The 12,317-nt window shown below is 39.9% G+C and overlaps 1 protein-coding gene across 1 annotated transcript in view; it reads right to left on the minus strand.

Moving 5' to 3' along the window:
- The window catches only part of ppp3r1a (protein phosphatase 3, regulatory subunit B, alpha a), a 33,163-nt gene extending 29,729 nt beyond the window's left edge, over positions 1–3,434 (minus strand). Inside the window, exon 1 of the mRNA XM_034209965.1 lies at positions 3,159–3,434. Coding sequence (XP_034065856.1) covers positions 3,159–3,161 — 3 coding nt within the window. The 5' untranslated portion in view covers positions 3,162–3,434. The remainder of the gene's footprint in view (positions 1–3,158) is intronic.
- Between the last annotated feature and the right edge of the window lie 8,883 nt (positions 3,435–12,317).

Below are 12,317 nucleotides of genomic sequence, written 5' to 3' on the forward strand. Positions count from 1 at the left end.
AGAAGCTTTTTCTACAACCAGTGAGGTAAAGGCACATCTTTATATGATCATTAGGCCTATAGTTATAAAAAAACAAGAGAATAAAGTAAACAGGTATAAAATACTATATGACGGTAACAAAAAGTTGTTATTAATAAACAAGAATACAGTTTGAAAGGGGAGTGATTTGTAAAATATCCATAGAGAAAAATAAATCTTCTTACAGTTCTGTTTCATATGGATGTTGAGAAATGTATCCATAGATCTCTTAATGTTGCTCTCAAAGTGCAAAATCTTCATGTCCACATGAATAGGAAACTAAATACATTTGCACACATCTTGTGTCCATATCTTTCTGTTTTGGTGGTCATGCCACAACCGTGCACGTGAATGCATGTGCGAGTCATGGTAAGATATCTGGATTAAGAGGTTGCTTTTTCTTTGCACAGCATGAAAGAAAGGTGAAATGAATGGGCTGTGATTTTAGTATTTTTAAGCAGAGGTCAATCATTTGTACGGCCCTCGGAGGATGTTGAAAACATTGAAATGGCCCTTGAGAGGAAAAAGGTTCCCCACCCCTGCATTAAAGTCTGGCCTGGAGTTGTTGCTTCATGCTATGCAAGACACTGCAAACAAAGCTGTATGCAAAGCCCTGTATTGTTGGTTCCAACACTGAAAGTGTGCAACATGTAGGGTCTCAAATATAGAGATTTTAAATTGCCCAATATATGATTTTGTTGAGTAAATACTAAAACAACTACTAATCGACAACAGAAATCTTGGTCAACTAAGACAGAAATTACCATAACCTGACTTATCGAAGAGGTTATTTGAGGTCTTAAATGCGGATAAGGCAGACATTTTGTTATTTAAATCAGCCATATAATACCAATTGGTCAAAGATTCTGCTTCTAGCAAACAGGTGATGTTTACTATTTAACCTATTGCTCAACCAGGTGTATGTAACTTCCCCCCATCCTACATTATGTCAGTGGCATAATGTGGCGTATGTGTTGCATGTGTATACTTCCATTTTGTGTGTACCTTTGAGCACATCCAAACAGTCTCTAATGTACTTTTAACATTAAAAATGAATGTTTTAACTTGTCAAAGATGCTTAAAAACACCAGAAAAATAGATTTTCAAATGACAATCGTGTGTCCTGTGCTGGTGACTGCTGGACACAGTGCAAGCGTAGCACTGCAGCAATGCCATAACAAATGAGGAGAATAAATCCAGATTGAGTGGGCTGCTGGGGAGTGCACTGTGGATCACGTCGTGTTGATCATCACTTGTGCTGGTGGTTCGCTGTGGCTTTTATCTCTCTTACATTAGCTCCGGCTCGATCCTTATGTGGGTGGCGCGTGATTGCTAGGCAGCATATGGTCTCCTTAGCATCAGATCATTCCACTACATGCTTAAGAGACTGAGAGTCCCTGCCCCCAACCCCCCCTTTCAGCAGAGAAGAATACACTTCAACTGGACGTAAGTTACTATCTACATGCCTGCCCTGAGTCTCTACCCTCTGGCACAGAGTTAAGAGTGCTGCAGGGTAAATGTAACAAGGTGTCCTGATCATTTTAAGCTCACCTATCTCCGGTTAATTCATTTAGTATAGGACAGAAAAGAAGCCACTGGTACGGCTCGTTCATTTTAATGCTGTCAAGAACAGAACATGCTGCTCTTTGGCCTTCATGTGTTAATTTTCTTTAGTTTCTCTCTTTAAATAACCCTATTATTTGTATGTTTTGTACTTACACTGTTCCTCATTGCATTTTTACCGGCAGTCTTGTATAATGAACATCAATTCCTTTGTTTATATTTTGCAAGTAGTAGGTTGGTCCAATATACATCTTACATTTTGATTTATTCGCCCAGCTCAAGTTGTTAAACTTAATGACAGCTTATTTGCTCAAGTCAATATTTACAGACATCTAAATCTAACAGTCAACAAAAGGTCAGAGCGACCCAGATCCAGAAAACCCCAAACAAATAAAGGCTTCTTAATATATAATAAAGCAAATACAGTGGAATAAGAAATAAAATGAGGCTTTTTTTTCCTGTCCACCCAGGACAATTTGTATCAGTGAACAAAAGCCTGCTGCTGCCAATGTTGTGCTATAAGAACATCAATAACTGATCAGAAAATAGATGTGTGTGATCATGTTTGGAAGGAGGAATTGGAGGGAAAGTGAAAGCAGGTACAAAGGTGGTTTAAATCGTGTACAAATAACCCACAATTCCTGGACACCTCCTTGCAAATAAACACTGACAACAAGTCAAATGTAATCCTCTGCTAAATTAAATATGGATCAAGCCCTGGTCAAACACACTCCTATTGGTCACTACATGGATGCCTTACGGTTACTAGGCAACTCAACATCATATCATGTAGTTTATATACATTGTATAGGCCCCTGACCAATTAAAAAACATAACACAGCTCTCCACTTTGAATATTGTATTTGTCATAGTTGATTTGTGTAAATACCGTCTTTATTTTGAAATGTGTTGTCTTTAAAATAGACTACGTATTCTTCTTTCTGTGTCTTTGCACCATTTACACTAAAGTACATTCCTCGTTTGTGTAAAGCTACTACAGATTCTGATCCTGAAAGCACTGTGACCTGCTATGCCAGTAGAACCGCTGTAAATACATACAAGTGTAACCTCAGTCTATTTATTAAAGCTCACATGTAACACTGTTGCAACTATCAACACAGCGCCATGCTTCCCCGAAAACTCATTGCGATAAAAAACAGACATGCATTCACTTTTCATGTGTGAGTGCGAAAGCAAAGCAAAACTTAAGTGACATTTTCCTGTCTGCGGTGCAAACTGTGCCACAATTAGTCGCCAAGCAAAGGCCATTTACGAGTGTATTTTTTGCCACGAAAACTAATTTGCACAGGCCCTTGTTGCTAATGAGAGAGAAGGCTATACTGAGAGGAGATAAGACATACTGTATATGGGCCACAAGCTTTAGGCTACTGTCAGCTCCGGGGTGTTGCACAAAGTGGGCGAGGAAAGCGTTTCCTTCTCAACAGAGCTCTACGTTTTTAAACTTTACGTACAAAAACAACAACAACAACAACCTGTCAAAAAGCCACATTTATCGACACAGGCCTGCAAACTGGTGTGTTTACAAGTCGTCGGAGGGGTGGAAATTAAGTGCTTACCATCTTGCAGGTCGGATGATGAAATCCAGGCGGAAAAGAGGTCCAACAGGGGAGAGAGAGAGGGAGGGGGAGTTGGTAGGTCGCCGAGATGTGGCGAGAAGTACTACAAAATATATGGTTGTGGTACTCTCTGAGGTCTCTCGTCCTGGCTTTAAAACCCAGCTTCAGGCTCCTTCACCAAGGCTTTCTGTGCTGTAGCAAAGGGAGGCAGACCCGCTGGGAGGGGACGGAGGAGGAGGCTCGGTTTGACAAGCAGGCGGTGGCGGAGGGGAGGAGAGAGGAGGGGGAGGTGCTGCTGGAGGCTACTGTACATCCGGGAACTACAGGTTCACTACAGGCTGCTTGTGCTTGGGCTCTCTCCACTGGAGCTATGGCTGTACTGCAGGAATACCCGACACCTTAGGCCATTCTGCACTGTGTGTGCAGTGGTGGAGAGTTACTAAGTACATTTAGGATAGTGCTGTACTAATGTACAATTTCGAAGTACTTATTTTGAGTATTTCTTTAAGTTATGTTTTATAGCCAGACAGATTTTTTTTTTTAAATATAGGCTACAGCCCAAACTGTCCTACCAAGATGGGGATTTGAACCCATGTATCACAGAGATCAGAATATGGTGTGCCTGTGTGAACCTCTGAGTTAGACAGCAGTTTGAGCAGGCATGATTTATTTGAAATCATTCGATCACATGACCTTTTTTTTCGTCCCTTGGAGTTGGGGGGTGTCCCCTTTAGGCTGGCAAGAACAAAAAAATCTCTCAAAACATGAAAACTCACAAAGATAATGAAGGAAAGGAAAACATAGTCCTGCACCTTTGTGTGTGTCTTTCTCAAGCGGCAAACTCTGGGGAAGAGCCGGGACGCCAATACGGAAGTGCCACACACTGCAGTTCATATATTGGCCGATAGGGACTGACTGCAGAAAGGAGCAATTTCCATAGACCCCCATGTTAAAATGCCCAACTTTACAGCAGAAAAAAACATGTTTCTACCCATGGATGCAATAAATATTATTATGAATATAGTTAGGTTCAACCTTCATGATTATGGATCTGTGAGTGAATTGTTTTCTAACACGACCCTTTTATTTATATTAGGTCTTAACGTTTTTGCATAAATTAGGGCGTGGTCACATTGAGTGACGGCTCTGTCAAGTGACTGCTGCTGCTAGCTTCTTGTCGCTCTGCTACCTGCTCCGTGAAGCTACAGGGACTCTGCCTGCTCAGCTCATCCAGGGAACACAACTTGAAGCCGGCCGTGGTTGTTTGTTCTTCATGCTTATATATCGGACTATTGTGACTCGCTCTGCGGTTAAAACAGACGGTGCATGAATGCGGTTTTGCGGTAAGTGAAATTCGAGTACTTATTTATGTGTTAATGATTTTAATCGGCTACGTAATGAATGTTAAGGCTGGGTTTAGTTGTAAGCGAGTGGTAGCTACATCGGTGCTAACGATGCTAATCGTAGCCGACAAGTTAAAATCATAGACTGTATATAAAGGTTAGAAAGAAATAGACAAGTGTTAAGCGTTAAGTGGGATAATACTGTAGAACAAACGGCTTCTGCTTGAGGTTGATAAAATAAGGTCATCCTTGTAATTTAGGGAGATATTTTATTATGTAGGTAGAACTGTATGCATCGCTAAGGTTAATTTAAATTGGCTATGCTGAAGTATGTAGACAAGCTAACGTCGAAGTAGTGTATGTGAAATCAACCTCACAATAAGATGTGTGTATATTACAATTAATGTCATATTTCAAGATGATTAGTTAGATATTACAATATGGTTGGTTGAGCTGGAGCATTATTGAGCTTACACATTAACGTCACAGTCATCTGAAGAACGAACCCAAACCTTGTTGTTTTTATTAATTGCATTACCAAATGGGTATCAAATAAACAGTAAGCATTGGTAACACAACTTCCAAAGTTACAGTAAAATAAAAAGGACCCTGACTCGGACAATACACAATCCAACATGTTCAACAGAAGAGAATCAGTTATATTGTTTGTACACATGGTACTTTACATATATATATATATATATATATTTATATATATCTGTTTGTTTAAGGTGTCCAGGTGATGCAGACAGGCTGGACCAGAGAGTGAGACAGAACTGGACTCCTCACAGCAGTGAACTTCATCACAGGTACAAAGACTCTTTTTTTCATACTGTACAAAGAATCAAGAAAGATATTGGTTTAAATGAATGAAGTATTGACTTGAATACACTGATATACATTCCATTAAACAATACTAAATACTAGATCACCTACACATCAGTTAAGTTGAGGGTTTTATCCATGCAAAAAGTTACATTTAGATGTTATTGTTAACAAGCAATATGACTTTGTCAGCTTTCTAATTTAATGTATTGAAGGCAAAGATATTTAACACATAGTGAGAACTGCTACTATTTATCTCTCAATATTGTCTGAAAAAACGTGGTAAAAGTTATTCTTTCAGTGAGACAACAGAGCAAGCTTCTACAGTTGCACTACGTTTTGATAACAGTTCAATATTATTTTGATAATAACATATATCTGATTGTCTTTGTAGCTCATTGTTGAAATAAAAAAAAAACATTACAATTACAAAATAATTATATCTACAGCCCCTAAACACACAAACACACCACTTTCATAAATAACACACTTGTTCTGCAATAATACGTTTTATGTTTCCTGTCATTTTTGTTAGGAAAGGACATGCCTGAAAGACAGGACATGTTCTCCTTCTCTGAGGGTCAAGAAGAACATCCAAGAGGAACATTAAAAGCTGATGTTATGAGATTTTAAGACCAGTACAGGACATTCACTAAGAAACTACTTTTATTGTAAAAAAAGTCAGCTGATCGAATGCAGCTATTTCCACATCTACACTCCATCAGCTGATTATTTCTATTTGCCTCGTTTTATGAGCTTCACAACATGTACCTTGTTTTGCAACGTCACAAATAAATGGGGCCAATCTTCAGTCAGATGTGAATGTGTAATCTAACATTTTCAGTAAGAATAATGGACAAAAGGAGTGCATATACAAATACAATTTATTGAAATGTGAACCAAAAGTTAATCAAATGTTTTAAATAAAAAGCACATATGGACAGAAGGTGTAAACCTATTAAATGTATTAAACACATTTAGTCAAATAAAGTGACCGACTAGGCCTGTGCAGTTGGTATCAGCTTTGCCCAGCATGGGCTCCTTCATCAGCCCTGGTCCTGCTCGCAGAGGAAAGACCCTCAGTCCTCTCCAAACCAACAGACAGGACGTCCATCACACGGAGGTTTCTCCCTGAAGTCTCTGCAGCTCTCTGGACACCAGACTGTCTCAATCCGTCCACACTGAATATGAGATTGGGAAAATTACATTGCATTTAGCTGACGCTTTTATCCAAAGCGACTTACAATAAGTACATTCGACCAGGAAGACACAACCTTGAAGAAAACAGAATCATATAAGTACATCAGGTTTCATAGAGCCAAACATTTCAAGTGCTACTCAACTGGCTTTAGGTAAGCCAGTCCTTTATTAGTATAAAAGTGCTTCGTTAATAGTTCTAACGCTCGAAGTGGAGTCGAAAGAGATGAGTTTTCAGTTTGCGCCGGAAGATGTGCAAGCTATCTGCCGTCCTGATGTCAATGGGGAGCTCATTCCACCATCTTGGAGCCAGGATAGCAAACCCACGTGTTTTCGCCGATGGAAACTTGGGTCCCCCTCGCAGCGAGGGCGCAACGAGTCGTTTGGCTGATGCAGAGCGTAGTGCACGCGCTGGGGTGTACGGTTTAACCATGTCCTGGATGTAGGAAGGGCCAGATCCATTCGCAGCATGGTAAGCAAGTACCAGTGTCTTGAAGTGGATTCTAGCAGTTACCGGAAGCCAGTGAAGGGAGCGGAGGAGCGGAGTGGTGTGGGAGAATTTAGGAAGGTTGAAGACCAGACGAGCCGCTGCATTCTGGATGAGCTGCAGAGGTCGGATGGCACATGCAGGTAGACCAGCCAGGAGGGAGTTGCAGTAGTCTAGGCGTGAGATGACGAGAGCCTGGACCAGAACCTGAGTCGCTTTCTGAGTCAGCTGGGGACGTATCTTCCTGATGTTGTAAAGCGTGTATCTGCAGCAACGGGTTGTAGCAGCGATGTTTGCAGTGAAGGACAGGTTGTTATCTAGGGTCACACCCAGATTCCTTGCAGTCTGAGTCGGGGAAACAACTGAGGTGCCGATGTTGATTGTTAGGTCAAGAGTGGGACAATCTTTTCCCGGGAGGAAGAGCAGCTCAGTCTTGTCAAGGTTGAGCTTGAGGTGGTGAGCAGACATCCACTGAGAGATGTCAGCTAGACAAGCAGAGATGCGTGCGACGACCTGGGTCTCTGAGCGGGGAAAGGACAGAATTAATTGGGTGTCGTCAGCGTAGCAGTGGTAAGAAAAACCATGCGGGCTAATGACTGATCTGAGCGAGTTTGTGTACAGGGAGAAGAGGAGGGGACCAAGAACAGAGCCCTGAGGGACCCCCGTAGTTAATTGACAAGGGTCGGACTCAGACCCTCTCCAAGTCACCCTGTAGGTACGGTCTTTCAGGTATGAGGTGAGGAGGGAAAGTGCAGAGCCTGAAACTCCAAGTTTTTGGAGAGTGCGAAGGAGGATCTGATGATTCACCGTGTCGAATGCAGCAGACAGGTCCAACAGGATGATGACAGAGGAGAGGGATGCAGTTTTGGCAGTGTGCAGTTCCTCCGTGACAGCAATGAGAGCAGTTTCTGTGGAGTGACCTGCCTTGAAACCAGACTGGTGCGGATCCAGAAGGTTGTTCTGATTGAGATAACAGGAGAGTTGTTTAAAGACAGCGCGTTCAAGTGATTTAGACAGGAACGGGAGGAGAGAGACAGGCTTGTAGTTGAAAATAATAAATGCTTTAGACCAGTGCTTCTCAAAGTGTGGTCCGCGGACCACTGGTGGTCCGTGAGCGCCCCCTAGTGGTCCGTGAGTATATTGGTAAAATTTCACATTTTAAATAAATACATTTATTTAAGTTTTTCGCACTCTCGCGGGAATATCTCCGCCAGGGAACGAGCTTAAGTTTCACTTTCGATTGCATGATATAGCCCAGATAAACACCTTCATCACACATGTTGCCACTTGTTTGTACCATTTTCAGGCAATTTGTAAAACACGATGTGTTTTTGGATAAGTGGTCCTTGGTATGAAAAAGTTTGAGAAACACTGCTTTAGACAATAAGAAACATAAAGTTGACTGTTGAGTTGCTCAGTTTTGTTAGATTGTCAATACTATTACTGTATAACTAATATCTCAGGTTAAGAGGCACATTCAAATAAAGATTGGTCTTTAAATACATTTTGTCTTTTGAATTGTTTGTCTAAAGTCAAGGATCTATAACTGGTACTTAGTGTTAATGATAGTCTGGTTATTATGCTGTTTGGAGGAGGCCTCACATGTAAGAGCGCTAACTAGCTACCATCACATGTACCTTAGCTTGACTTAAATGTATTAAACGTATAGTTAAGTGATATAAAAATATAAATAACTAATGTCATGCAAACATATTAATATTTGCTTGATTCCAGTGTTGAATTTAGCACAATTGCATACAAACATTAAGGGGTTTTAAGATTCTGAAGTATTATGCTAAAAACTCAATAACTTAGATTATTATTTATAGTTTTGCTGAATAGTTTCATGTCCGCTTACCTTAGAAACGTAAAATGCGACGGCAGCGTGCAGATGGGGAGCATGTTAGCTTAGCTTGGTAGCTTCCGCTAGCTCTGGAACTTCCAGCTCGGTGGCAGCAGGTCCCGCCTCGGCTCCGCCTCTTTGCCCTTATTTGGAGCAGGCGGGAGTTGAACTCTGGCGTCACTGTCGAGCCGTTAGTGGCCGACTCCGCCTACTAAGGGCTTCACGGCAACTGCAGAATCCTATGGGTGACGTCACGGACCCTACGTCCATTTATATATATACAGTCTATGGTCTTTCTTAACCTCTTAAGCCCCACGGACCCGAGCTCGGGTCCGAAAATGCTATATATGTAGCAACAGTGCTATATCTGAAGTGTCATTCATGAAACTATTAATACTCCATACCCATCTGACCGGAGGAAACTTGGCTTACTGACGATACGAAAAAGAAAAAAAAAATTCCAAAATGAAGTCTCACAAGAAGCCTCTAAATGACCCCATGTCAAAAACGGGCAATTGCTATGTCTGCTCATAACTCACAAAAACGATCATTTATAATTCATCCTTTCCGCACAAACAACACATTTTCTGAAAGCTGAGATTCCACAGATTCCATGGGTGTACACCCCATCACTACAGGCACAACATTAACCGAGCTGGCAGCCACAACATAGCAAGTAAACAATATCAGTTTTCAAATCCCTGACAATAATTAGGTTTTACCTTGGCTGTTTTGTGATCAAAAGTTGTGTTCAAAGGAATAAAAACGCTGCTCAGGGTTAATCCAATGTCTCTTGTCACTTTAAAATGATTACTGAGAATCAATCCTTTCATTCACGTCAGAAGAGTAGGTCCAACGATTAACAGTCCGTGGATTCAGCTGCGGGAGCTGCTTTTTACGCATAGCTCCCCCTCCGCAGGCATGACGTATTTACGTAATTTGAAACTGCTACTCGATTCGATTGGCTCTAACGATTCAAAAAAGGTGTCAATCACCCAAATCGACCAATGGGTTCCAGAGATAGGAGTTTGCGTAAGTATAAATTAAGGCAGTATCAGCTGATTTACACACGACCCAGTCTTTGTACGCTGCATACTAGGCTATAGCGTAGCATAGCATGTCCCACGGCGACAGGAGAGCAGAGAAGGGCAGATATATCAGCGAAACAGCAGGATTTGTTTTCTTTGTCTTCATTGTAGCAATGGCAGCCAGAAAGAAGACTTTTTTGTCCGTCGAGGAGGCATTGGACATCGTATTTCAGGACTCTCCGTCGGAAGATAGTGATCTCGTCACGCACGAAGGGGACAGTAATGACTCTGATTATGAACCTCCGTCACCGGAAAGGTAATCTCTCTGTTTGTATCTATTACTTATTTATTTGGTGTAAGAGTATTCATCTGTTTTTATCTTTTTGTTATTTATTTGGTGTAAGAGTGTATTCATCTAGTAATTTCACACACGTGACAATAACACGACGGCATCCATCTTGTGATATAATGTTCTTTCACACACTCAACAACAACAAAGAAGATGGATGCCGTTTCTTGTTCTTGTTGTTGAAATAAACAAGACATGTTGAATTTAATACAGTATTACATTTCATTTAGCTGACGCTTTTATCCAAAGTGACTTACAACTATATATATACACACACGCATATATATATATATATATATATATATACATACACACGTATATATATATATATATATATATATACATACACATATATATATATACATACATACATACACACATATATATATATACATACACACATATATATATACATATATATACATACACACATATATATACATACATACATATATATATACATACATATATATACATACATACATATACATACATATATATACATACACATATATATATATATATACATGCATATCTATATATATATATACATATATATATATATACATACACATATATATATATATATACACACATATATATGACAGACAGAATATGAATATTAAATATTGAACAGATTATATGAACCCCGTCTCACATAATTTACACGGTATACATTTTGAGTGATATAATGTTATTTCACACACTCAAAATTGATGTTCTGCTGTTGTTGTAGAGAAATTATTTCTGATTTGAGTTACATTTTTGAAAGTACAAGCCAGAGAATTAATCTATTTGTTTTTTCCACATTTGTTTTCACAGTGAGGAAGGCGATGAGGATATGGCTTCTGGATGCCCGAGTATTATGGGGAAGATGCCACCAAGGTCAGGAGGTGCTCTGATGCTGGCAACTGAAGAGTGAAGACACCTGTGTACTGCAGGAAGTGTCAGGTCCCTCTGTGCTTCACTACCAAAAATAACTTTTACAGGGCATGGCATGACTTACTGGAGTAATACTGTAACATTCAGGGTTTGTATAAAGTTTGTTTTTTTACCCAAAAAATGCTTGTTGTATAGTGTGTTGCTAATTTTTTTTAATAAATCTGCTCCAGTTGGAGTCAAATGTTTCCTAAGTTTCCTCATTTTTATTGTGCAAGTAACATGCATCTCATGCAAAGAGGGAACTTCCCACACACACCACACACACACACTCCACACACACACACACCCACTTAATTTTTTTTTTTTTTTTGGAATGAATACCTATAGTGATAATTAAATGTTGTACAATGATTTTTACAGTCTGGTACCTGAAAAAGGTTAAATGGCACTGATGGAACCAAATGTACCCAAAGCTTAGTCCGCTTGGACTTTTTTTTGCTAAATCTCTCTAAAAAGGTCAATTCTCACTTGTTTTGCCTCAATCTTGATACAGGGTACTTATTATATGTTATACTTTGGATTCCTAAAGCTTTTAGGCTACTAACCCATCATTCAAGGGTGGTTTTCACTATAAGTAATGGGTTTTATTTGGGCGGAGACAAAATGTACACTTTTTGACTATGTTCCATCTGGATTTACTCTGACACTGAAACATCTTTATTGATTCTGACACTTCTACATCCAACTCACAGATGTGACCTTGCTTTGATAAAAGAAATTATTCATATAACCCTTTTAGAAGTTAAGTTATAGTCCTTTGTTTTGGGCATGTCATTTTCGAGCCTGAAACCTGAAAAACAGGCTTGGGGCTTAAGAGGTTAAAGCAGGGAGGGGGGATGCATGAGCTCCAACAAGGAGTATAGGACAAAGAGTGAATACACATATTATACAGAGATGCTGTATGAGAAACCAATGTGATTTTGGAGCATTGAACAATGTAAATCTATTCTAGTAGACCTCAACAATGGAATTTCTGTTAGCTAAACTGCTCATTTTGTTGTTTTGAGTTTTCAGAACATCTCATTGTTTTGTCAGTGCGATTAACGTCTAACTGCTGTGATTGACCTTTTTATCAACATGCTTTATTGGACTTTTCCCTTCCTGTCAAGTTGCATCTTTCTGTAGTGTTTTTGTAATACATTTAC

Source organism: Gymnodraco acuticeps, unplaced genomic scaffold, assembly GCF_902827175.1.
Source record: "Gymnodraco acuticeps unplaced genomic scaffold, fGymAcu1.1, whole genome shotgun sequence".
Taxonomy (NCBI): domain Eukaryota; kingdom Metazoa; phylum Chordata; class Actinopteri; order Perciformes; family Bathydraconidae; genus Gymnodraco; species Gymnodraco acuticeps.